Source organism: Zootoca vivipara, chromosome 8 (genome assembly GCF_963506605.1).
Source record: "Zootoca vivipara chromosome 8, rZooViv1.1, whole genome shotgun sequence".
In the NCBI taxonomy this organism is placed as follows: domain Eukaryota; kingdom Metazoa; phylum Chordata; class Lepidosauria; order Squamata; family Lacertidae; genus Zootoca; species Zootoca vivipara.
In genome coordinates this window covers 83,440,866-83,468,845 of record NC_083283.1, presented here as the reverse complement: position 1 = coordinate 83,468,845, position 27,980 = coordinate 83,440,866, and the positions used below count along the sequence as shown (strand labels likewise).

The 27,980-nt window shown below is 43.2% G+C and overlaps 2 protein-coding genes across 6 annotated transcripts in view; both read left to right on the top strand.

Moving 5' to 3' along the window:
* Positions 1-27,980, top strand: part of LOC118079302 (protocadherin gamma-C5) — a 269,776-nt gene that overhangs the window by 11,637 nt on the left and 230,159 nt on the right. The window contains exons 1-2 of one of the 5 annotated variants that reach the window (XM_060278111.1): positions 16,611-20,634; positions 24,363-27,975. The exons of 2 other annotated variants lie outside the window; for them this stretch is intronic. In XM_060278111.1, coding sequence (XP_060134094.1) covers positions 18,304-20,634; positions 24,363-25,706 — 3,675 coding nt within the window. In that variant the 5' untranslated portion in view covers positions 16,611-18,303 and the 3' untranslated portion in view covers positions 25,707-27,975. Of the gene's footprint in view, positions 1-733; positions 3,210-16,610; positions 20,734-24,362; positions 27,976-27,980 lie in introns of those variants that run through there. 2 more of the 5 variants (XM_060278101.1, XM_060278098.1) reach the window with 2 other exon arrangements.
* LOC132592568 (protocadherin gamma-A6-like) lies at positions 12,249-16,599 on the top strand. Its single transcript, XM_060278116.1, has one exon. The coding sequence runs from the start codon at positions 13,265-13,267 to the stop codon at positions 15,683-15,685; it is 2,421 nt and encodes an 806-aa protein (XP_060134099.1). The 5' UTR covers positions 12,249-13,264; the 3' UTR covers positions 15,686-16,599.

Below are 27,980 nucleotides of genomic sequence, written 5' to 3'. Positions count from 1 at the left end.
TTTTCATGCACACCAGCGTATTTGGTGTGACACAACAATGAATGTCACTGGCCAATGCCACAACTCTGTCAGCCTTTCTGCACATGGATGCCTCTGTTTCCCCATGAAAACAGCAGGAAAGAACTGTGTGCGAGCATATCAGTTTCCTCACTTTACAGCTATAAGCATCCTCAGACATCACACTGACACAAAGAAAAGAAGTACCAGAGGCTTATTATTCCTTTTTCTGCATCCCAATTGAATCTTTTGAATATCCAGCAAACAACATTGCTGAGAAAGTTCAATATTCCAGAATTCAATTTATTTCAGAATTTCCAATAATGGGGTAGGGCAGGAATCCTAAATATATTTCTCTTTCCTGCTCCTTTTCGACTTGTTTACAACAACAAAAGTTGTCACGCTTATTTATCCTTAGTGGGTAAATTCTAAGGAAAAGAAATAAAGAATACTGTATGGACAAATATACCTAGTTAAACTAGCTATATTTGCATTTATAATAGCAGTAGTACAGTACGTACAGTGAAATGGTGTTTATTTAATTTTCAAAAGTGAAGTTTTTGCATTTTGGGTTTGAGCCTCTGGGTGTCACTGTTCACCAGAACGGAGGAGAAATGAGAAATCCTGCCCAATTGAAGTTGCCGTTCCATTAAACACAAGCACAAAATATCTGAAGGAACAAGCTGCTTGTCAGTGTAAAGAAGAAATGGAAGTGCATTTTCCGCAGAAAAGAGTTGGATACAGCATCATTTGAACCAGAATCTAAGGGCCTTTAACCTGCTGCAAGGATGGAAGGAATTCAGAGACTGTGGAATGGCAGAAAGAGAATCTTCAAGTGGCTTTTCATCATGTTTTCTTGGAAGGCAGTTTCTGGGCAGATCCACTACTCCATTCCAGAAGAGATGCACAAAGGCTCTTCCGTGGGGAATGTTGCAAAGGACCTGGGAATGGATGGCAAGCAGCTCCCAGACCATGGACTTCGAATTGTTTCCCCTGTAGGTATGATTCAGTACTTTTCTTTGAATGCCAACAATGGCCATTTGCAGATATCTGAAAGAATAGATAGAGAGGAAATTTGTGGAGAGGCAGAGAAATGTATACTGAAGTTTCAGATTCTTGTTGAAAGCAAACTGAAGCTTTATGGAATCGAAGTGGAAATTATAGATATAAATGATAATGCTCCCCACTTCCCTCTAGGGGAACAGGAGCTGGAAATCAGTGAGGCATCTATACCTGGATTCCAGATCCCTCTTCCCGAAGCTCAAGATCCAGATTTGGGGATAAATTCCGTGCAGAGCTATCAACTCACAGGCAGTAGCCATTTTGCTTTGCATGTGCAAACAGAAGAAAATGGAGTCAGACTTGCTGAACTTGTGTTGGAAAAGTCACTGGATAGAGAGGAACAATCAACTTACGATTTGCTCCTCACAGCTACTGATGGAGGTGATCCCATCAGGACTGGCACATTACAAATCCACATCGTTGTCCTTGATGCAAATGACAATTCACCAGTTTTCAGCCAACCTCTCTATGAAGTGAGTGTCAATGAGAATATTCCCAAGTGGTCCACAGTTTTGACAGTGAGAGCAACTGATATGGATGAAGGAATCAATGGAGACATAAAATACTCCTTCCAAAAAATCACAAAGAGATACTCCCAAATGTTTCTATTAAATTCCACAACAGGTGAAATCATCCTTATTGGGAATCTTGATTATGAGGAATCATCTTTATATGCATTTGAGATACAAGCCAAAGATGGAGGAGGCCTGAGTGACAGATCAAAAGTTGTGATATCTGTTACGGATCTGAATGACAATGCACCTGAATTATCAGTTACCTTTGCCAGCAACACCATACCTGAAAGTTCACCATCCCAAACGGTAATTGCCATTTTAAATGTCCAAGACAGAGATTCAGGAATCAATGGGGAAATCACATGTTCAATCCCTAGCAACCTCCCTTTCCAGCTAAAGAAGTCCATGGATAACTTTTACAGTTTGGTGACTGATGGTGCCCTTGACAGAGAACAGGTGTCAGTCTTCAATATTACTGTGACAGTTGCTGACCATGGAGTCCCCCCTCTTTCTACAGTCACAGTTATCACACTTCATGTTTTAGACACAAATGACAACCCACCCCTCTTTGAAAAAACAGACTATACTTTCTATTTTGTGGAGAATAACCAAAGAGGAGCAATGGTCTCTTCCTTAAGAGCAAATGACCTTGACTGGGAAGAAAATGCCAGAATAACATATTCCATCACTGATGACCAAGGAAGTGACTCCCGCCTCTCCTCCTACCTCTCCATTAACTCTGAGACGGGGGTTATATATGCTCTGACCTCCTTTGATTATGAAGAGTTTCGGGAGATTAAGTTCCGTGTAAAGGCCCAGGATGGAGGTTCTACACCACTCAGCTCCAACATCTCAGTGACTCTCTTCATCCTGGACCAAAATGACAATGCTCCCCAGATCCTGTACCCCTCCCCTCCCACCGATGGCTCCACGGGGATAGAGCTGGCCCCTCGCTCCTCTGAGCCAGGCTACCTGGTCACTAAGGTGGTGGCCGTGGATGCAGACTCTGGCCAGAATGCCTGGCTCTCCTACCAGCTGATCAAGGCCACCGAGCCAGGGCTCTTCACTCTGGGGCTCCACACAGGAGAGATCAGGACAGCCCGCTTCTTTCTGGAGAAAGATGCCCTCAAGCAAAGCCTGGTGGTTTTAGTCAAGGACAATGGGCAGCCACCTCTCTCTGCTTCAGCCACTCTGACTGTGGTGCTGGCTGACACCATCCCTGCAATCCTCTCAGACCTGAGCAGCATCTCAGCTCCTGTAGAGCCTCCGTCGGACCTCACCTTCTACCTGGTCCTTGCAGTGGCTTTTGTCTCCTGCTTGTTCTTCACTTTCCTCCTTGTGTTAGTGGCCATCAAGTTGCACAGGTGGAGAAATTCTCAGCTGCTTGAGTCGGGGAGTATGAATTTCAGTGGGGCTCCTATCTCACAGTTTGTGGGGATTGACGGAGTCCGAGCATTTCTGCACTCCTACTGCCAGGAAGTTTCTCTTACTACAGACTCTAAGAAAAGTCAATTTAGTATTTCCAAGGCAAATTATTCCAATACTCTGAGCAATCAACAAACTTGTGAGGTAAAGAATCCTATCATATCTGGTGAAAATTTAAATTTGAATGATGGTGATCCAGTCATAGCCCAGGTGAGTTAATCAGGTTATCTTTTGATTTTATATGAACTTACTCATCTTGGTGAATTTTACATCTATCTGCTGATCTACAATACTATCTTGGAGGCTGTTATTATAAATAGCACATGGTTTTATATTTATTAGTGTTAGGTTAGAGCCGATAACTAATGAGGCTCAGCTGTCGGACTTGGCTGATAGCCCGGAACTGGAAGGGAGGCTTGCTTTGATAAAGGAACTGGCTGGGAGGGGTGAGCAAATGGCAGAAATAACTCAAACCTCAGAAGAGAGTTTGTCCGAGTCTGTTCCTAGTTCTTTAAAGTTACAGGAACGTAGGAGGGGAGGGTTACAGGATAAGAGGAAATGGCAATTACAGAGAGAGAGGCAGAGGGCGTTGTTCGAGCGTAGGAATAAAAGGAGGTGGACTCACGCTAGAGAGCTAGATGAGTCATCATCTGATTAACTAGTGGTCTTGAGCAGGAAGTTGCAGTCTTTCTTGTGGTTACTTGCCTTTGTTTTGTCTATTTGGAATAAAACTCACTATTTACACACAGACTGTGTGCTAGCCATTGCTGTTGCTTACAGCATGACTCATCTAACTTGCTGCTGAAGGGGAAGCATGTGGATTTAAGCAAGAATGGAAGAAAAGGGGAAGCAGCAACCGGCTGGGGATTTATCAGTTGGCGCAACAGCAATGGAGATGAAGTTAGAAGATAATACTGAAGCTCTCTGGGCAGAGAACCAAGAGTTGAAGGCAAGATTAGCACGGCTGGAAGGAGTGACCTCAGAACAAGCAAGACAACTCTCTGACTTATCTGGCAGGCAAGTGGCAAAGAATTTTGTTCCCCTTCCCCCACGTTTTAGTGGGAGCGGTGCAGAGTATGATTCATTTCGGGCTTCCTGCTTGTATTATTTAAGGCTTAAGGGGGAAGAATACAGAGATGATGATGCCAGAGTGGCCCTGGTGGTGGGGCTTTTGGAAGGGAAGGCGCGGCAGTGTATTGCCCCTTACCTAATGTCTAATGACCGAGTGCTCACCAACTTATCAGCCTTCTTGAAGCTTCTGGATAGCATGTTCAGGAATCCTGCACAAGAAGCAGAGTGGGAACAGGAGTTCTTGAGCCTTAAGCAAGGAAAGGGAACTGTAGCACAGTTCTGGTCCTCTTTTGTGAGACTTGCTAGACAACTAGGCTGGGAAGGAAAGGCCTTGGTTGGATTGTTTAAGGCGGGACTCAGTGAAGAGATTCGGGTGGAGTTGGCAAAAAATCCTGGGTTGAAGACCTTGGAAGAGGTGGCACAAGTCGCCTTGCAACTAGACCTGAGGTTCCAATCGCTGGACAGGTTGCGTAGGGGCCAAGGAAGGTCTGAGAGCCGCAGGACATTTGTGCCCTTAGAGCTGCCGGATTCACGAAGGGTGGAGGAAGAAGCACCCATGCAACGTAGTTCTATCAGAAGGGGTACAACACCTAGTATTACACACGCTGAGAGAGAGAGAAGGTGGAGAGATCGGTTGTGCCTTATCTGCGGCTCCCCCAATCACATGGCTCGTCAGTGTACTGTAGGAAGAAACCGAGGTGCGCTGTCTGGCACAAATGTAACAACACCTGGAGAGGGCATAGTGGAGCAGTCGGGAAACGAGATGACCCAGCCCGTTCTGGAGGCCTCGGGTTGGGGGAAAAGAGACCCAAAGGGCTTCCACCTGGACCGATCTTACCAGTAATTACAGCATTCGCAATGCTACGACTCCCAGATGGAAGGGGCGAGCGTGTGGAAGTTCTTATTGATTCTGGAGCCTCGACTGATTTTATAGACATGGACTTGGTGAGCAGGTTGGGAATAGAGACACAGTCATTGGAAGAACCTTTAGAAGTTAGAACAATTGATGGTAGAGTGTTGCTGTCTGGCTGTGTGTCAGAGGCCACAATGCCAATTGGTCTAGAACTGCCGGGACACCGAGAGGTCATTGCATTCCATATCACCAGGTTGAACTCCTACCCCGTGGTTTTGGGGATGAGTTGGCTATCCCGTCATGATCCGATGATCTCCTGGGGCCAGAGATCGATGACCTTTTCGTCAGTGTATTGCCGACTACATTGTTTGGGAATCAGGGCGGAGAAGAATGGTGAGGCCAATGGTACGCCAGACTGTGGTCCGCTCACTGGGGAAGAGAGACAAATACCCCCACAGTATAAGTCTTTTAGAGACGTATTCTGCGAGAAGGAGGCAGATCGGTTACCACCGCATCGCCAGTACGATTGCAAAATAGATCTGGTGCCAGGGGCTGAGATACCCGCCAGCCGTATCTACGCTATGTCAGAAGTGGAGTTGGCAGAACTGAGGGAGTTCCTGCGAAAAAATTTGGAACGGGGTTTCATACGGCCTACCAAGACTCCGGGAGGAGCTCCAATTTTCTTTGTGGATAAGAAGAACACTTCTGAGAAAAGACTTGTAGTTGATTACAGGAAGATCAACCAGCGCATGATTCCCAGTCGTTACCCGTTGCCACGAATTGGGGATTTGTTGGAAAGATTACGGTCGGCTAAAATTTTTACAAAACTGGACTTGAGGGGGGCATATAATTTGATACGAGTAAGAGAGGGAGATGAATGGAAGACGACATTTAACACCAGGTACGGCACATTTGAATATCTTGTCATGCCGTTTGGACTACAGTCGGGCACGGCCACCTTTCAGGCATTTATTAATTACGTGTTGTCCGACTTGTTGGATCGTTCGGTCCTTGCTTATTTAGATGACCTATTAATCTACTCGGAGAGTCTGGAAGAACACGTACAACATGTGAAGGAAGTGTTAGAGCGTCTAAGAGAACATCGATTGTACGCTAAGTTGGAGAAATGCCACTTTCACGTAACAGAAGTGGAGTTCTTAGGCTATAGAATCACCCCAGAGGGGGTGCACATGGATCCAGCAAAGGTTCAGGCAGTAGTGTCATGGCAAAGACCCAAGACTCGAAAAGATGTACAAAGATTCTTGGGGTTTGCCAATTACTATCGGAAGTTTATACCAAGGTACTCAGGCCTTACAGCACCGATAACAGATTGTTTGAAAGGCAAAAAGGCGTTTAAATGGACTGAGGAAGCCCAAAAGGCGTTTGAGAGACTTAAGAACTTGTTTGTGGAGGAAAGATACTTGGCTCATCCAGACCCGTACAAGCCGATGGTCGTGGAAACTGATGCTTCGGACAAAGCCATTGGGGCGGTGCTTCTCCAGGAAGATGACAAAGGGGAACTGAGACCATGTGCCTTTCACTCAAGGAAATTAAAATCGTCAGAACAAAATTATACTATATGGGAGAGAGAGTTGTTGGCAATAAAGGATGCTCTACAAACTTGGCGGCATTTCTTGGAAGGGGCGCAGCATCAGGTGGAGGTACGCACTGATCATAAAAACCTAGAGTACTGGCAGACGGCTCGTCAATTGAACCAACGACAGATTAGGTGGGCGCAATTCTTTGCCAGGTTCAATTTCCGGATTAAGTATGTGGCTAGTGCTCAGAACCAGCGGGCGGACGCATTGTCCCGAAAACCGGAGTATTCCGAAATAGAGACCGGGTTAGAACGGAGATTGATCCTGAGCCCCGAACAACTGCAGCTAGCAACAATGACGGCATTAGAACGGTCAGACTTTCTCCAACAAACGCAGAAGGATGGGTTCGCTCAAGAGAAGAGGAAGGCAATACGTAAGGGGGAAGTCCAAGGGAAGGAGTTTACTGAGAAAGGAGGGCTGCTGTACAAGGGGGAAGCTCTCTATGTGCCAGAGGGAGAGCTTCGTGCGAGGGTGCTGAGACAATGCCATGACAGTCCAACAGCAGGACATTTTGGGCAGTGGAAGACGGAACGTCTGGTATCAAGGGATTTTTGGTGGCCACGGATGCAGGAGGAGGTCAAGGAGTATGTCCGGGCATGTGAAGTGTGCCAACGGTCCAAAAGACCTCGCGAAACACCAGCCGGGCTACTTCAACCACTGCCCACACCACAAGCACCGTGGGAAGGCATTGCTATGGACTTTATCACTGATTTGCCCGAGTCGCAGAAACAGACAGTGGTTTGGTGGTAGTAGATCTGTTCTCCAAGATGGCACACTTTGTTCCTTGCAAGAAATTACCGTCGGCACAGGAGACCGCGCAACTCTTCATAGAACATGTGTTCAAATTGCATGGATTGCCGCAGAAGATTGTGTCTGATAGGGGAACGCAGTTTACCTCCCAGTTTTGGAGGAGACTGATGCAATTGCTGAAGGTGGAGGTGTGCCTCTCATCGGCTCGGCATCCTCAGACAAACGGAGAGGCCGAACGGACGAACGCGACGTTGCAACAGTACCTACGTTGTTACGTGAATTATCAACAGGATGACTGGGTTGGGAAACTAGCGTTGGCTGAGTTTGCTTATAATAATGCTGTGCATGCTTCTACACAGCAGACGCCATTTTTTGCCTGCCATGGGCGACATCCACGGGTGTTTCCAGGTCAGGGAGATGGACTGGCAGTGCCTGCAGCTGAACAGTTCGCAGAAGAAATGGAAGCGTTGCACAGTATTCTGCGAGAACAGCTAGAAAAAGCGAAGGCTCTGTATAAGGCAGAAGCTGATAAACACCGGCAAGTGGGCAAGGAGATAAGGGTAGGGGACCAAGTTTGGCTATCCACTAAAGATTGGCCGAGCAAGGGACGTTGTAAGAAGTTACTGCCGCAACGGGTAGGGCCATTCGAAGTGTTGGAACAAATAAATCCTGTTTCATATAAGTTACGTTTACCGACTTCAATGAAGATGTATCCGGTGTTCCATCGGTCACTCTTATCGCCAGTAACGCCAAGACACCGGTATCAGAAGAGGAAGGAGCCACCACCTTTGCCCATCTGGGTGGAGGGTGAACCGGAATATGAAGTGGTTCAGCTATTGGACTCTCGTAGAAGGGGCAGGGGGGTACAGTATTTGGTGGCTTGGAAAGGGTACGGACCAGAGGAGAACTCATGGGTGAATGCGAGTGATATACATGCATCTAGGCTGCAGAGAGAGTTTCACCATAGGTACCCTAATAAACCCAAACCCCGGGGTTGGGTAGAGGAGCAGGCAGAACAGGCAGACTGGGAAGCTGAAGTGAATGGTGGGTTTGAAGAGGAGGAAGAAGTAGAAGAGTCGCAACCGGGTTGCAGTTATTGGGGAAGTGAAGAGGGAGAATGGTGGGAGGTATCTCATAACGCCCCAAGTAAGGAAGTGCGGAGGCGGGAGGAAGGAGAGGAGGCCCCTAGAGGGGGGGATGATGTTAGGTTAGAGCCGATAACTAATGAGGCTCAGCTGTCGGACTTGGCTGATAGCCCGGAACTGGAAGGGAGGCTTGCTTTGATAAAGGAACTGGCTGGGAGGGGTGAGCAAATGGCAGAAATAACTCAAACCTCAGAAGAGAGTTTGTCCGAGTCTGTTCCTAGTTCTTTAAAGTTACAGGAACGTAGGAGGGGAGGGTTACAGGATAAGAGGAAATGGCAATTACAGAGAGAGAGGCAGAGGGCGTTGTTCGAGCGTAGGAATAAAAGGAGGTGGACTCACGCTAGAGAGCTAGATGAGTCATCATCTGATTAACTAGTGGTCTTGAGCAGGAAGTTGCAGTCTTTCTTGTGGTTACTTGCCTTTGTTTTGTCTATTTGGAATAAAACTCACTATTTACACACAGACTGTGTGCTAGCCATTGCTGTTGCTTACAATTAGTAACACTGCAGTTGTTGATTTTCAGTATTTGTGTTTTGTGTTATAACACAGACAAATTATTTTACTCAATTACATTTCTTAACTTTACTGCTATATTGCTCAGTAGCAAAGCGACTCTCTGTTCCTCGTTGCCAAATATATATTATGGTATGTAAAAATATAATTGATGCCATGCAACTTTTTAATGAACATCAATATTACGGGCACCATCCATAGGAGAGATAACCACATGCTTAAGTTCCTTCTCCAGAAATCACTGGGTCTCAGAAGGCTGCAATTTACCATATAGATGTAGGTATATTTTGGAATGACATGTGTTCATAGGAAGAATAATCATGAGTTATACTTATGTACTTGTCTGACTGATATTCTAGCATCTGCCGAATCGAGAAAAATGAATATATCATTATGAATATGAATTAAGATAGATTATTTAGTGCATTTTTGCAATTAGTTTTAGGCTGAATCTTCTGTCTTTTCCATTAGTAAATGTCATGTGGATTCTCATGTTCTCTGCCAGGATGGGTAGGGCATAAGGATTAACAAAGATGTAACCTGGCAGAAGAAAGCACTGCCATATGCAAGGATTAAAGTGAATCTTCCATATGACGGACCATGAGTGCACCTACCACTTTCCAAACCTCTAAAAGGATAAGATCAAAGACAGGGAGGTGTGTGGATAGGGAAGACTCTCACATAAGACTAGGCAGAGACAGAGCTGTTCCTTGTAATGGCTTTGAAATGCCAAGCACCAGGGCCGGCCCACCCATGAGGTAAGGTGTGGTGACCACATTAGGCAGCAGAGTCCGCCAGGGCAGCAGGTCCTGATGTCAGTTCCTGACGTAGATCTTCACTCAGCCCATCTTCCCTGGTGGGGAGGGGGTGCCATTCTGGGGTCTGTCTCAGGTGCCAAAATGTACTGGGCCAGCCTTGCCAAACACCGCTTGGCTTTTTGCTACATACAAAACTATTCATAAATATGGCATCAGGAATCACAAGACAGAGAAACCAGTAGGAGAACACTTCAATCTCCCAGGACATTCTATACAAGATCTCAAAGTAGCTGTTTTATTACAGAAAAATTTCAGAAACAGACTGGAAAGAGAAGTTGCTGAATTGCAACTCATTACCAAGCTTAAAACCATGGAGAGACCTGGTATGAACAGAGACATAGGATTCTTATCTCATTATACATGATCAAGCTTTCTTTAGCACCTCAGCCCTTGCTTTTTCCTGCAAGACCAATTGCAGCCATTAACAGTTGTTAACAGCCATCAACAGGTTTACCACTCCTATCAGCCCATCACCCATTCCCATCACCCCCACCCCACCCTCTGAATATACATAAGGGTCTGGTTACTTCTGTTCCAGTGTATCTGAAGAAGTGTGCATGCACACGAAAGCTCATACCTATGACAAACTTAGTTGGTCTCTAAGGTGCTACTGGAAGGATTTTTTATTTTTATTTTGACTGCGTCAGACCAACACGGCTACCTACCTGTAACTATTCCTGGAGAAAATCTACCAGAACTTTCCTGTCACTAAATATGGTAATTATTTTCTGACAGATAAACCATAATTTCTGCTGTGGAGCCTCTTCTAGAGAATGCTTATTCACTCTATTTGATCTCCTGTGTGTATCTGTGGCAGCCTTTAGTGTTTTAGAAGTGCTGGCAGCGCTCCTCCCCCAATTCTTCTGAGGAAAATATTATCTTTCCTGAATACTTTTTCTACTGCCCTCACAATTAAGCAAGCATCTTCAATCCCTTACTAGGCCTCAAAAAAAAAACCAACCAGTATATATGCAGTGCTGGAGGGCACTGTCCTGATTATATGATTTTTTAAAAAAGTTATTAAATGCCATGAATATGAGCTGTTTGTTCCTAGAAACTGGGACGCGTCGTTTCTGTGGTGGGTTTGTCTGAGATGAAGTAATCCCTAGAAGTTATTTTCTCTAGATATTATTAACACAGTAAATGTGGAAGGATGTTAAAAACTCACCCAAAGGCAAATGTGAACACTTTGCAAAGAGGCTTAGATATATCTTATGCTGTGAAAAAGCTAAAGACCTGCCAATCATTAAGAATTCATTGTATAGTTAACTTACAGTATAATGGTATACATACCTACTCAGAAGTACATATCTTTGAACTTAATGGCTACAGCTTAGGCTTTGGTTTAGGGTTGGCATTGGGGGGGAAACAGGGTTATTGTGCCTTTAACAGATGTATGGCAGACAGAAATTCAAGAGGATGAGCCTTTCCTAGTATGGAAATACAATTATGGGAAAAGTTTCACCATGACCGTGCTCACTCTAATTTTGTGGTATGCCGTGCTCCCCACAGCAGCCATTTTGTATTATGCCATGCACCCATGGAAGCCATTTTGTGACTGGCACCCACAGCACTCTCTCAGAATTAAAAAGGTGACCACAGGTCCAAAAAACACTGATGGCGCCTGGTGTAATTGCAAAGCAGGCAAACTGTCAGGTTTCTGAGGTGGCAGCAGCTAGAGTGATGAAAGGTGGAGAGCAGGCCCTCAGCCTGGCAGAACCACCTCCCCTGCTTCCTTGCTGAGGAGAAATGAGCAGGCATTGGGACATAAAATGGTGAGAAGCGGTACTGGTTCCCTGACCACTTGAATTTATAATTTTGTCTAGATGGGGCAACTACAATACTTCTGGTGGACATGCTGCCATGTGCTTCCCTGCCACAGGGGACCACTATCTGAGATATATTTGGCAGGTATGCATGGGATGTGAAAAGTCCTTCTTTAGGCCGCCTTCCTGGTGGCATTGACGGCCTGCTGCAGGCCTTTTTATTCCAATAGGCATTAATCCTGCCTTGAAGCTGAATATTATTGACTATATCCCAAAAATAGACTTTTTTTTAATAAAAAAAGCACACACACTGACTCCATGGCAGGAATGTTGAAGTGACTATCATTTTATCTGCAAAGTCTGAGGTAAATCAACATAGTGTACAGAGTCCTGATTTATTCTTCCAAAAGAACTCTGCCAAATTCTTCTTTACATATTTGGGGGCAAATGATAGAAAAAGAAGACAATTTATTTACTGCTGCTGCAATACTATCGCTCCAAATTCTAGGATGGATTGAGGGGAGTATCACATTTAAATTTTAATATTGTATTTTAATCTGTATTCTAATTAATTGCTCTTTATGTTTTATTGTAATTTTATTGGTGTGAGCCGCCCTGAGCCCGGTTTTGACTGGGGAGGGCGGGGTATAAATAAAAATTTATTATAATTATTATTATTATTATTATTATTATTATTATTATTATTATGTTAGAAACAAAGGGAAACAGGTATGAGTGACATTTATTCCTTCCTGTATAATATGCAAAGCAGGGCTAGGCACAAGCATCACAGAATGATGGGTGATTCTAGCAGGTGAAATTATTGCGTTTTATCATAGTGGAGACACATGAGTTCTCACTTCACATATTAGAATTATAGAGTTGAAAGCGACTTCAGTAATCATCTAGTCCAGGCATCCCCAAACTTCGGCCCTCCAGATTTTTGGACTACAATTCCCATCATCCCTGACCACTGGTCCTGTAAGCTAGGGATCATGGGAGTTGTAGGCCAAAACATCTGGAGGTCCGCAGTTTAGGGGTGCCTGATCTTGTCCAACCATTTTTTTTAAAAAAGCACACACACTGACTCCATGGCAGGAATGTTGAAGTGACTATCATTATATCTGCAAAGTCTGAGGTAAATCACCATAGTATACAGAGTCCTGATTTATTCTTCCAAAAGAACCCTGTCAAATTCTTCTTTACATATTTGGGGGCAAATGATAGAAAAAGAAGACAATTTATTTACTGCTGCTGCAATACTATCGCTCCAAATTCTAGGGGAGTATCACATGTTACAAACAAAGGGAAACAGGTATGAGTGACCTTTATTCCTTCCTGTATTATATGCAAAGCAGGGCTAGGCACAAGCATCACAGAATTATGGGTGATTCTAGCAGGTGAAATTATTGCATTTTATCATAGTGGAGACACATGTTCTCACTTCACATATTAGAAATTTAGGATTCCAAAATAAGGCTTCTGCAGTTTTGTATTGAGCCTCATGGTGTCGCTGTTCACCAATAAGGGGAAAAAGTAAAAGATCCAGCCTCACATTCTTTGCTATTACACAGTGTAGCACACAATAACTGAGACGACATGACAGTACAGAAAGCAAAACTGAAGTAAGTTTTGCTTAGAAACAAATTGGCTATTTTGAACTGGAACTAGGAGCCGAACAAAGGGAATACCAGAAACCAATCATTCGAGCTTTTGAACAGAACCAGCATTTTTTATCCTGGTATAAGATCATGGAAGAAACCCACAGACTCAGGAGATGCAAAAAAGGAATCCTGCAATGCCTTGTCATGGTGACTATCTGGAAGGCAGTTTCTGGGCAGATCCGCTATTCCATTCCTGAGGAGATGCAGAAAGGCTCTTTTGTGGGGAATGTTGCAAAGGACCTGGGAATGGATGGGAAGCAGCTTTCAGATCATGGACTCCGCATTGTTTCCAGTGTAGGTATGGTTCAGTATTTTGCTTTGAATGTCAACAATGGCCATTTACAGATTTCTGAAAGAATAGATAGAGAGGAAATCTGTGGAGAGACAGACAAATGCATATTGAAGTTGCAGGTTTTTATTGAAAGCAAATTAAAACTCTATGGAATTGAAGTGGAAATTACAGATATAAATGACAATGCTCCTTGGTTTCTACCAAAGGAATGGAAAATGAAAATCAGTGAGACAGCTACACTCAGAGACAGGTTTTTTCTACCCAAAGCTCAAGATCCAGATCTAGGGATAAATTCTATACAAAATTATCAACTTTCAGGTAATAGCCATTTTTCTCTGCATGTGGAGACAGGAGAAAATGGGGCAAGACATGCTGAGCTAGTGCTGGAGAAACTTCTGGACAGGGAAGAGCAACCAGATTATGATCTAATCCTCACAGCTACTGATGGGGGTGATCCAGTCAGGTCTGGTACTGCTCAAATTCATGTAATTGTTCTAGATGCAAATGACAATGCACCGGTTTTCACACAACAAATCTTTGAAGCAAGCATGAAGGAGAATATTCCTAAAGGGTCTGTAGTCGTTACAGTGAGAGCCACCGATATAGATGAAGGGATAAATGGAGAGGTAAAGTATTCATTTGAAAAAAACACAGAGAAGAATTCTAAAATGTTTCTATTGAATTCAACAACAGGAGACATTATCCTTGCAGGAAGCCTTGACTTTGAAATATCATCCTTATATGAATTTGAGGTGCAAGCCATTGATGGTGGTGGTCTAAGTGACAGATCAAAGGTTGTGATCTTTGTAACAGACTTAAATGACAATGCACCTGAAATAGCAATCACCTTTGTACTCAACTCTGTCCCTGAGAACACACCAACGGGAACTGTCATTGCCATTTTAAATGTCCAAGACAGAGATTCAGGAGTCAATGGGGAGGTTATATGCTCAATTTCCAACAGTCTTCCTTTCCAACTTAAAAAAACAATGGACAATTTTTACACTTTAGTGACAGACAGAGCCCTTGACAGGGAACAAGTGGCAACCTATGATATCATTGTTACAGCAACTGATAATGGGATTCCAGCATTATCAACCTCTGCAATTATTTCACTGCAGCTGTTAGACACAAATGACAACCCCCCAGTCTTTCTACAGTCAGTCTACACTTCTTATCTCCTAGAAAACAATCCAAGAGGAGCATCAGTCTTTTCCCTGAAAGCAATTGATCCAGACTGGGAAGAAAATGCCAGAATAACATATTCCATCACTGATGACGAAAGAAGTGACTCCCGCCTCTCCTCCTACCTCTCCATTAACTCTGAGACGGGGGTTATATATGCTCTGACCTCCTTTGATTATGAAGAGTTTCAAGACATTCGGTTCCGTGTAAAGGCTCAGGATGGAGGTTCTCCACCACTCAGCTCCAACGTCTCAGTGACTCTCTTCATCCTGGACCAGAATGACAATGCTCCCCAGATCCTGTACCCCTCCCCTCCCACCGACGGCTCCACGGGGATAGAGCTGGCCCCTCGCTCCTCTGAGCCAGGCTACCTGGTCACTAAGGTGGTGGCCGTGGATGCGGACTCTGGCCAGAATGCCTGGCTCTCCTACCAGCTGATCAAGGCCACTGAGCCAGGGCTCGTCACTCTGGGGCTCCACACGGGAGAGATCAGGACGGCCCGTTTCTTTCTGGAGAAAGATGCCCTCAAGCAAAGCCTGATGGTTTTAGTGAAGGACAATGGGCAGCCGCCTCTCTCTGCTTCAGCCACTCTGACTGTGGTGCTGGCTGACACCATCCCTGCAATCCTCTCAGACCTGAGCAGCATCTCAGCTCCTGTAGAGCCTCCGTCTGACCTCACCTTCTACCTGGTCCTTGCAGTGGCTTTTGTCTCCTGCTTGTTCTTCACTTTCCTCCTTGTGTTAGGGGCCATCAAGTTGCACAGGTGGAGAAATTCTCAGCTGCTTGAGTCGGGGAGTGTGAATTTCAGTGGGGCTCCCATCTCACAGTTTGTGGGGATTGACGGAGTCCGAGCATTTCTGCACTCCTACTGCCAGGAGGTTTCTCTTACTACAGACTCTAGAAAGGCAAATTATTCCAATACTCTGAGCAATAAAGAAGCTTGTGAAGCAAATGATCCTATCCTACCTGGTGAAGATTTAAACTTGAACAATGAAGGCTTAATCATAGTCCAGGTGAGCAAACAATTTTAGATTATCATGATTTTTTGTTTTGCCTCTGTTTTCTGCCTCTGCTTTCTCATTATATTCAGAACTATGTTAGTCTTATTTTTATTTCTTTCAGCTCCCTCTTCTTTTAGTCATCACTGCGTATCTGATCCTTCTGTGAAGGATCTTCTTTCATCAAATCTTTATCTTGATGCAACAGGTGACCAATCTTTGCCTCATTTGTGTTACTTCGGATTGTTGCTAGTGGCTCATAAAACAGGATGCTCCTCTATATGAAAACATAGTTCCCTACATATTGCAAACAATCATGCATGGTAGACAGTTATTTGCCCGATTTTATTCCTCTCATCTAGTTTTTATGTGGAAGTATTGATCCCAACCAATATTGATCAAGACTTCAGTATGTGGGTTCCTGTTTATGGATGGATTTGATGCATTCTTAATTGTTTTAGCTTTGACTGTTGTATTTTGTTTTTATCTCATTTCTGCATAACATTTTCAAACGTTGGGATGGATGGATAGACAGCTAGTATATGAATAAATGAGTGTATAAATGTGAGCAGCCGCCTCTCTTGGTACTGCCAAGACATAGGTTTACTGCCTTGGTGAGCACTAGAAACTAATGGCCTATGACAAGTCAGTGTCCACCAGGGCAGTCTTGAGCAGGTCGCGAGCCCTGGCGCTGAGGGGCGGAGATCGCTCCGGCGCCCCCGCCCTCGCAGGGCGCAGCATGGTTTCCGCGCGGCCGGCGCCCTGGTGCACCGCGCCACCGGGGGTCTACCTAGAGCCGGCCCTGGTGTCCACTCCAGTCATTCAGACAGACAAGCTCTTAAACTGGAAGCAAACTGGTTCATTTTTCTTTTTCTTTCACGCATCTTGTGCACTACAAATACCTACCGTGGTCTGCATGGACACATAGGATAGCCAAACATCTAGTCAGCAAGACTTGTGTTTGTATGTTCATGGTACTTCATAGGGATTTCTCTGATAGTAAGTAACCCCTTTCCACTACACTCCCTCCAGCAAGCTGATATTGATATTCCCATTGCCAAAAGGCTTGTTATGTCATTTTCCAAAAGCAATTATGGTTTTACTTAACTTTTTATTGACTGAGATATTATTGATGTTTGTATATTTTAGAATGAGAAGACAAGGAGACTTAATTGAGGAGGGGACACTGGGAATAAAAAAGAAAAAATGCAAGCAAATTTATTTAAGATGTCCCCAAACAACATATGTTTTGTGCCAAGTTATTGACATAGCTGTAAGTGGTAGGGGCTGAACTTTGGGGTGACCATTTGTTACAATGTCATGGAAGTACATGCATTGCAGAATGAAAACTACACTGGAGCAGGGATGGGATGGGAATCATTTGATTGACACAAAATTGTATGACGATTAAAGAGAAACTGGAAATGATTTAATATTGGGAACACTTGGAAAAAATGGTGCTTGAAATATTTGTATTTACATTGTAAATTATATTTACATTACAGTATTGTAAATACAAGTGGTAGAATCTTTTGATCAGATTAATCAAATGCACATTGGTTAGTTTGGTCTTTCAGTATTTTATTCTTTTACAAAAACTTTGTAAATGGAATGATGCACAAGTATAGAGATATTAAAGCTATTTTTTAAACCGGATGAAAGACAGATAGCAAATAACGTAATAATGTGTTGCACATTATTTTTCTAAATAGTGCAGCTAGCTTTAGTCTAGGTCCTATGGGAAGATTTTAAATATAAGCTCTCCCATCATTTTTAATCACTTTAATTCAGCTAGGACCTTTTAATTAATTTCAAGCATAAAATGGAGTTCACCAGTGCTGTTAGCTAGTCCTCCCTGCCATTTCCTCCGCTTTCAAGTAAAAAAATCACCTTTGAAAAGGTGTGGGGTGGGGGTGGTAACTGTAAGTGGGCAGAGGTAGGAGATTCCTCTTTAGCCTGTAACCGGAAATGTTGTTCCTGAACATGCACAGAAATGGAATTTCATTCCAGAGAGCATGTCAAGTGTAGTTTCCTCTGCCTCCTGATCCAATTAAGGAGACATTGACAAACACTGTGTACCCTGGTAAGGAATTACACTCCTTAAACGACAATTTCTCTAGAAGCCTCTGGAAACAAATCTTCAATCTCTGATGAGTTGTCCTCACTAGCAGTTACCCCCTCTCTGCTATCCCTATGGTGTTTTTTAAAAATAAAATAAAACAAAGCAATAACCCTAAATGGTGAGGGACTGGGAGGCATCAAGGATGCACACAAGGGATGGGGAAGAAATTTGTTTCAGTTTGCATTTAAAGTTGAACTTACATCACAAGCAATTACCTTCTTTAGGGATAAAATTCTATGTAGAATGATAGAAATTGTAAATACAGTTCCCCAAGTGGACTCAGAGTGTCACTGTTGGACAACATGGGAACATCCATGGCTCAGCATTTGTGAGGCTCTTGGAGCAGTCTCTCTCTCTTAACACATCAGCGGCGGAGAAAGGAAAAGCCTTCATTTTAGAAGCTGCTCAAGAAAGGAAACCTCTGTTTCCCAAGGATAAACTCAAAAGAACAATATTTCTATTATCTCACTTAAGTGTACTGGGAGTCCTGAAAACTGAAGTGAAAGAGGAGGAGAAATCAGGAAATGCAATGGATTTGATGGAGGTAAAGCAGGCAGAGAGAACAAGCGACAACACCAAGAGGCAAGTACTGTTTCTCTTCATATTCTGGTCTGTGTTCTGCTGCCAGGTAGTGTCTGAGCAGGTTCAGTATTCAGTTCCAGAGGAAGCAGAGCAGGGCTCCTTTGTGGGGAACCTTGCTAAAGATCTGGGGTTGGATATCAGAGAGCTGTCAAAGCGCAAGCTTGGGATTTCTTCAGAAAAGCAGTTCTTTGATTTGAATGAACAAAATGGCAACCTGTATGTGAATGAGAGGATAGACCGGGAAGAGATTTGTGGGGAATCATCCACTTGTGTCCTCAAATTAGAAGTTGTGGCACATAATCCTTTGAATATTTTCCACGTAAATATTCTTATCCAGGACATTAATGATAATGTCCCACACTTCCAGAATGAAAATATTGAGCTTAAATGGAGTGAAGCTACTCTGCCAGGAACTCGATTTGCTCTTGGAAATGCTGAAGATGATGATATTGGAATGAACTCCCTCCAGAATTATCAATTGAGCTCAAATCCATATTTCAAACTAGAAATTCAAGCTGGCAATGATGGCGGCAAATATGCAGAGTTAATATTGCAGAAACAACTGGACAGAGAAAAGGAGCACACACATCACATGGTCCTTACAGCCATGGATGGTGGAGAACCTCCAAAAACCGGAACAGCCAAAATAGTGGTAATAGTTATTGATATTAATGACAATGCCCCTGTTTTCACCCAGACAATCTATAAAGTGAGCCTGAAGGAGAGTGCACCCAAAGGAACCTCTGTGCTTCGAGTCAAAGCATCTGACAGTGATGAAGGGTCAAATGCTGAGATCACTTATACTTTCAGTGACATCCCAAAAACAGCCAAACAAAAGTTTCATCTGGATCCCGGGAATGGAACAATTACACTTCTGGAAAGTGTTGATTTTGAGGACAGACAAAAATATGTGATGAAAATTCAGGCAAGTGATGGAGGAGGATTGGCGGCACATTGTAATGTGGAGATTGAGGTTCTTGATGAGAATGACAATGCTCCAGATGTGATCCTTACATCCGTGTCCAGCCCAGTTCCAGAAGATGTCACATCTGGAGCTGTGATTGCTCTCATTAAAGTTCAGGACAGGGATTCTGGGGATAATGGAGAAGTCACCTGTCACCTGAAGGAGCTTGTACCTTTCCTGATTGTCTCAACTTCAGATAATTACTTCAAGCTTCTCATAGATGGTGCTCTTGACAGAGAAAGGACTCCAGAGTATAATATTACAATCATAGCCACAGACAAAGGCACACCTCCACTATCCACACACAAAACCATATCAATACAGATCTCAGATATCAATGATAATCCGCCAACCTTTGAAAAATCTTCCCATACTGCCTACATTCCAGAGAACAACCCATCTGGAGCTTCAATTTTCCACGTCAAGGCCTCTGACCCAGATCTGGATCGCAATGCCCAAATCACTTACTCCATCCTTAACAGCAACATCAAGGACCTGCCTCTCTCCTCCTATGTTTCCATTAACTCTGAGACTGGGATCATCTATGCCCAACGCTCCTTTGACTATGAGCAATTCAGGGAGTTTCAGATTCAAGTGAAGGCCCAAGATGGAGGTTCTCCACCGCTCAACAGCAGTGCCACAGTGACAGTATGTGTTTTGGATCGAAATGATAACGCTCCGCAGATCCTGTACCCTTCACAATCAACAGAGGGCTCACCCTTCTTTGAGATGGTGCCTCGGTCAGCTGAGTCGGGTTATCTGGTGACAAAGGTGGTGGCTGTGGACTCTGATTCTGGACACAATGCCTGGCTCTCCTTCCATCTCCTGCAGGCCACAGAGCCCTCACTCTTCAGTATTGGCTCCCACACAGGAGAGGTGCAAACAGTCCGAGCATTACTTGAGAGAGATGCAGTGAAGCAGAGGCTGGTCATCCTGGTGAAGGACAATGGGCATCCTCCTCTCTCAGCCACCACGACTTTGAGCTTGGTGTTTGCTGAGAACTTCCAGGAGGCTCTTCCGGAAATGAATTCCCAACCAAATGACTCAGAATATCAGTCTGATCTGCAGTTTTATTTGGTATTGGCCTTGACCTTGGTGTCCTTTCTGTTCCTGGTGACGGTGATTCTGACCATTCTGATGAAGCTTCGAAGGTCAAGGAACCCCACTTTCCTTCAGTGCTTTATTCCTGACCCCCATTCAAAGGCTGGTGCCATATTCCCACCAAATTATGAGGACGGAACTTTGCCTTATTCCTACCAGGTCTGTCTGTCCTCTGAATCCAGGAGGAATGAGTTGACATTCCTGCAGCCCACTGTCCAAATAGCAGAGAACATCCTTTGCAATGGCAGCTCTGACATTTCTTTGATGGTCAGTGGAGACAATTTAAATTCTGAAAAGGAAAATGACAGCACGGTGAGTTATATTGCATGCTCCTTTTAGGGAATTAAGTGTGTTATCACTTGTTTGATAGTTTTATTGTAAACGGTGGATGTTATCAAACTGGCATTCCAGACAGTTCTGAGCATGTCACCAGGGAAGTAGGTAGGGAGTAGTACTGAGCTGCTACTGCTGCAGAGCAACCTAATGGGACGGATTTTTCAGCAGTTGTTGTGGGAGAAAACTGCAAATTGTGGAAGCCTCAGTCTGAATTATCTAGATGCATATCTTCATGCTGATCTGGGACCACAGCATGAAGGAGGCAGTGCTAAATTGTTCTTTTTCTTTATTTCTTTATTTCTTTGCAGCATGACTAAAATTGAATGTTTAACTATTTTAAAGTTCTATCTTGAAATATGCAAGAACAAACACAAAAACATCCTACGTAGTATAGAAGTTTGCAAATTACTATAATTTATAAGTGAGGGAGATTTGTTCATTTTTAACAATAGAGATCTGTATTTTTGTATTTTTCTGATTGAGAGTATATAAATGTTCTACATTGTTAAACTTTTATATTATTAAAAAATGAATAAAAACAATATTTTAAAAATGACAACCATAATTTAAAGCACACTGAAAGTTTAAACCACAGCAGAATAGGTTAAAAGAAATTAAAGCAAATTAAAAATGCAAGCAATTGTATGTAAGATTGGTTGCATTATGCTCCTCATAACTTGGAACCCTCACCCAGTGTCAGAAAACAACAGCAACACACTATTATTATTATTATTATTTGGGGGGGGGCTGTTTCTACCCCAATGAGATTTCCAGTGTAAGGTGGGGGTAGAATTTCGAATCCCAGAAAATATATGTGTCTGTGGTGTCAGAAGAAGAGTGCTTGACAATGTCCAAACATCCCAAGCCGGACAACACTTATTTGTAGGATGTGTTTCTAACCCCATTAAGAAACTCACAAGAAAACTGTCCTTGATTAGAGAGAAGTCCCCAAACAACATTATATGGTTTGTGCAAAGTTATTGACACAGTTGTAAGTGGCAGGGACTGAACTTTGGAGATATTGTAGGGGTGACCATTTGTGACAATGTCCAGGAGGTACTTTCATTACAGAATGAAAACTACACTGCAGGGGGGTGGGGATGCTTTGATCAGAGAAACAAAATAGTTCATTACTGGGAACATTGCAGGGAAAATGGTGTTAGAAATAGTTGCTTTACATTATTGTAAATACAAGTGGTAGAATCTTTTGATCACATTAATCAAATGCACTTTGGTTAGTTTGGTCTTTCAGTATTTTATTCCTTTACAGAAACTTTTTAAATGGAATAATGCAAAAGTATAGAGCTATTAATGCTATGTTTAAACTGGAGGAAAGACAAATAGCAAATAAGATAAGAAATGTGTTATATGTCATCTTTTTTATAAAGAGTGCAGCTAGCTTTAGTCCAGGTCCTATGAGAAGATATTAAATATACCGGTAAGCTCTCCCATCTTTTTAAATCACTTTAATTAAGCGAGGACCCAGTTTTCTTTGAATTAATTTCAAGCATAAAATGGGTTTCACCAGTACCGTTAGCTAATCCTCCCTGCTATTTCTTCGCCTTTTAAAGAAAAAATATCACCTTTGAAAAGGTGTGGTGTGCTGGTGGTAACTGTCAATGAGCAGAGGTAGGAGAGTGCTTTCTAACCTCAAACCAGAAATGATGTTCCTGAACATGCACAGAAGTGGATTTTCCTGCCAGAGAGCATGTCAAGTGTAGTTCCCTCTGCCTCCTGATCCAATAAAGGAGACATTGCCAAACTCTGTGTACCCTGACAAGGAATTACACCCCTTAAATGATCTAGAAGACCACAATTTCTTTAGAAGCCTCTGGAAAGAAACTTTCTATATCTGATGAGCCCTACTCACCAACAGGTATCCCCTCTCTACTATTCCTATGGTTTTTCTTGGTGGTTTTTTATATTATTATTAAAGAAAGAAAATAAAGGAATGATGCTGAATGGTGAGGGATTGGGAAGCAAAGAGGATGCACACAAGAGATGGGGAAGAATTTTTTTCAAATTCCATTTAAAAGGTGAACTTATATTGCAAGCAATTCCCTATTTTAGACATAAAATCCCATGTAGAATTATAGAAATAGCAGAAACAGTTCCCCATGTGGACTCAGAGTGTCACTGTTGGACAACATGGGAGCAGCCATGGCTCAGCATTTGTGAGGCTCTTAGAGCAGTCTCTCTCTCACTTAACACATCAGCGGAGAAGAAAGGAAAAGCTTTTATTTTAAAAGCTGCTCAAGAAAGGAAAGCTCTCAGTTTCCCAAGGATCAGCTCAAAAGAACAATATTTATATTATCTCAAATAAGTGTACTGGGAGTCTTCATAACTGAACTGAAAGAAGGAGGAAATCAGAAATGACAATGGATGTGATGGAGGTAAAGCAGGCAAAGAGAACAAGGGACATCACGAAGAGGCAAGTAATATTTCTGTTCATATTCTGGTCTGTGTTCTGCTGCCAGGTAGTGTCTGAGCAGGTTCAGTATTCAGTTCCAGAGGAAGCAGAGCAGGGCTCCTTTGTGGGGAATCTTGCTAAAGATCTGGGGTTAGATATCAGAGAGCTCTCAAAGCGCAAGCTTGGAATTTCTTCAGAAAAGCAGTTCTTTGATTTCAATGAACAAAATGGCAACCTGTATGTGAATGAGAGGATAGACCGGGAAGAGATTTGTGGGGAATCATCTACTTGTGTCCTCAAATTAGAAGTTGTGGCACACAACCCTTTGAATATTTTCCACGTAAATATTCTTATCCAGGACATTAATGATAATGCCCCACACTTCCAGAATGAAAATATTGAGTTTAAATGGAGTGAAGCTACTCTGCCAGGAACTCGATTTGCTCTTGGAAATGCTGAAGATGATGATATTGGAATGAACTCCCTCCAGAATTATCACTTGAGCTCAACTCCATATTTCAAATTGCAAATTCAAAGTGGCAATGATGGCGGCAAATATGCAGAGTTAATATTGCAGAAACAACTGGACAGGGAGAAGGAACACACACACCACATGGTCCTTACAGCCATGGATGGTGGAGAACCTCCAAAAACTGGAACAGCCAACATATTGGTAACAGTTATTGATATTAATGACAATGCCCCTGTTTTCACCCAGACAATCTATAAAGTGAGCCTGAAGGAGAGTGCACCCAAAGGAACCTCTGTGCTTCGAGTCAAAGCATCTGACAGTGATGAAGGGTCAAATGCTGAGATCACTTATACTTTCAGTGACATCCCAAAAACAGCCAAACAGAAGTTTCATCTGGATCCCAGAGACGGAACAATTACACTCATAGAAAGTGTTGATTTTGAGGAAAGACAAAGATATGTGATGATAATTCAGGCAAGTGATGGAGGAGGATTCACAGCTCATTGTAATGTGGAGATTGAGGTTCTTGATGAGAATGACAATGCTCCAGATGTGATCCTTACATCCGTGTCCAGCCCAGTTCCTGAAGATGTCACATCTGGAGCTGTGATTGCTCTCATTAAAGTTCAGGACAGGGATTCTGGGGATAACGGAGAAGTCACCTGTCACCTGAAGGAACTTGTACCTTTCCTGATAGTCTCATCTTCGGATAATTATTTCAAGCTCCTCATAGATGGTGACCTTGACAGAGAAAGGACTCCAGAGTATAATATTACAATCACAGCCACAGACAAAGGCACACCTCCACTCTCCACACACAAAACCATATCAATACAGATCTCAGATATCAATGATAATCCGCCAGCCTTTGAAAAATCTTCCTATACTGCCTACATTCCAGAGAACAACCCATCTGGAACTTCAATTTTCCACGTCAAGGCCTCTGATCCAGATCTGGATCGCAATGCCCGAATCACTTACTCCATCCTTAACAGCAACATCAAGGGCTTGCCTCTCTCCTCCTATGTCTCCATTAACTCTGAGACTGGGGTCATGTATGCCCAACGCTCCTTTGACTATGAGCAATTCAGGGAGTTTCAGATTCAAGTGAAGGCCCAAGATGGAGGTTCTCCACCACTCAATAGCAGTGCCACAGTGACAGTATGTGTTTTGGATCGAAATGATAATGCTCCGCAGATCCTGTACCCTTCACAATCAACAGAGGGCTCACCCTTCTTTGAGATGGTGCCTCGGTCAGCTGAGTCAGGTTATCTGGTGACGAAGGTGGTGGCCGTGGACTCTGATTTGGGACACAATGCCTGGCTCTCCTTCCATCTCCTGCAGGCCACAGAGCCCTCACTCTTCAGCATTGGCTCCCACACAGGAGAGGTGCAAACAGTCCGAGCATTACTTGAGAGAGATGCAGTGAAGCAGAGGCTGGTCATCCTGGTGAAGGACAATGGGCATCCTCCTCTCTCAGCCACCACGACTTTGAGCTTGGTGTTTGCTGAGAACTTCCAGGAGGCTCTTCCGGAAATGAACTCCCAGCCAAATGACTCAGAGTATCAGTCGGATCTGCAGTTTTATTTGGTATTGGCCTTGACCCTGGTGTCCTTTCTGTTCCTGGTGACGGTGATTCTGACCATTCTGATGAAGCTTCGAAGGTCAAGGAACCCCACTTTCCTTCAGTGCTTTATTCCTGACACCCATTCAAAGGCTGGTGCCATATTCCCACCAAATTATGAGGACGGAACTTTGCCTTATTCCTACCAGGTCTGTCTTTCCTCTGAATCCAGGAGGAATGAGTTCACATTCCTGCAGCCCACTGTCCAAATAGCAGAGAACATCCTTTGCAATGGCAACTCTGACATTTCTTTGATGGTCAGTGGAGGCAATTTAAATTCTGAAAAGGAAAATGACGGCACGGTGAGTTATATTGCATTCTTTTCTTTCTTTTTTAGGGAATTAGGTGTGTTATCACTTGTTTTAGAGTTTTATTGTAAATGGTGGCTGTTATCAAACTGGCACCCCAGACAATTCAGGCCATGCCACCAGGGAAGTAGGTAGGGAGTAGTACTGAGCTGCTACTGCTGGAGAGCAAGCCAGTGGAATGGGCCTTCTAGCAGTTGTTGAAGGGCAAAACTGCAAGTTGGGGGAGCCTCAGTCTGAATTATCTAGATGCATATCTTCATGCTGACTTAGGGTGATGATCTGGGATCACAGGATGGCATAGCATGTTTGAGTGGAGACAGTGTCTATCCAGGGCAGTCTCCAGCAGGTCGCGTGCCCTGGCGCTGAGGGGCGGAGATCGCTCGAGCGCCGGCGCCCCCGCCCTCACAAGGCACAGCATGGTTTCTGCGCGGCGGCTTGGCGCCCTAGCACCCTGCACCACCGGGGGTGTACCTAGCGCCAGCCCTGTGTCTATCCTTCCTTTCTTCCTTGTATGACTAAAATTGAATATGTATCTATTTTAATGTTCTGTCTTTAAAAAAAATAGAAAAACAAACATCAAAAAATGTTACATAGTATATTATTCAAGAAGTCTGCAAATTTTCTAGTTATTGGTAAAATTCTCCTTAATTATCAAACTACCGGTAAATATCTCTGTAATGTGATGTAGTTTAGTAATAATAATTGGCTTTAATAGCATTTGTCTAGGCACAATGTGAGGAATAAATTAAGGAGGACATGGCCTTCTTTGCATTGTACAACCATACTTGGTGTTTATAGAGCACTTTAGTGTAGAAACTGGTTCATGTATGGTACATTCCCTTGTAACTCTTCAATAACCCAGAAAGATAGATCAGCATTATTTTCCTCATGTTGTGGATGAGATGGAGAGAGGATGCATTCAGATGTGGCAAATATTGCATTAGTTTTCCTGACTAGGATGCTAGTGCTTCTGTTCTGTTTTCCAATGATCCTTTCACACTGCAGCATTTCAATATATGAGCAATATATTGTGTTCCACTAAATTTCATTAACACCAGAAATGGTATCTGCAATATACAAAATACTACTCCAAAATCCCAGCAACACCCTAGACACAATAAAAAGACAATGGGAGGATGACATAGGATATGAAATCAACCCTACCCAATGGACCAGAATGTGGTCTACCCCCCCCCTTTAAATCTATATCAATGAAAAGAAAAGAACTTACCCTAAAACTCACCTACAGGTGGTACCTACCTAACACCAAGAAAGCTAGTACTAATAATCCCAGGAACCTCACCAAAATGCTGGAGAGGGTGCCCTTCCATGGGTATATACCTTCACATGTGGTGGGAATGCCCCAAAATCCAATTATTCTGGGCAACAACCATATGAGAAATATGTAAAATAACCAGACAAGTAATAGAAATTACCCCAGAATTGGCCCTACTAAACATCTTTCAAGAAAACAATGCCCATTTAGACCACAAAGACCTCATAACCCACCTACTTTCAGCAACCAGAAATGTCATAACCAGACATTGGAGACACCTGTCAGGAGTAAGTATGGACCAATGGTACCAAGTAGTATGGGAAACAGCCTTACTAGAAAAACTAACCAACAAGCTGAAACTGGTATGGGGACAAATAGAAGAGGATGCCTTCACACGGTATGGTTCCCCTTTATCACACACACAGCCCAACAAGATAATGACAAAAATTTACCACCAGCATACAAATCAGTATGGCTAACCTGACCCAAAAATACCCACCCACCCCACTCACACATGAAAACAAAGACCATCACAGCCAATCACAAATGAACAACCATACCCTTGGCCAACCCCAATCTCTCTTACCATTAAAAGAACACAAGCGAATAAAGGAATACCATCACAAACAAAGCTGACATCAAGCCCTACAAATATTAAGCAAAACAGAAACATCATCATCTCTCATCTCCATCCACCCTCCCATCCCCTATCTACCTCGTTTTCCCTCTTTCTTCTTAGTGTCTTAACAAATGAAACTGATTTGCAAAAATGATACATGTTAAAATATGAGTGACACTGCACACGCCTTTGTAATTCAAGAAATCTTTAATAAAAATATTTTTTAAAAAAATTGCAGTGTGCATGGTGTGACGCAACAATGAACACCATTGGACAACATAGGTGTGCATGTATTCATTTCCCCATGTATATGGCCCCAAATTTCATCACTTTACTCCTGCAATTTTCTAGTTTAAGGGAGCAGCAAATGGATTTTTCCTGCAATCAAATAACATGAAAATGAAGTTGCTTTCATGCCATGTGAAAACCTGAATATAATGCAGAAATTAATAGTTACGAAAACATCAGGGAAATGGAAGAAACTGCTGCGTGACGTCAACTAGAGAGGGAGGGA

Excerpts from the sequence above, each read along its gene's own strand:
- LOC132592568 (XM_060278116.1), top strand. The coding sequence starts at position 13,265 with ATGGAAGAAACCCACAGACTCAGGAGATGCAAAAAAGGAATCCTGCAA.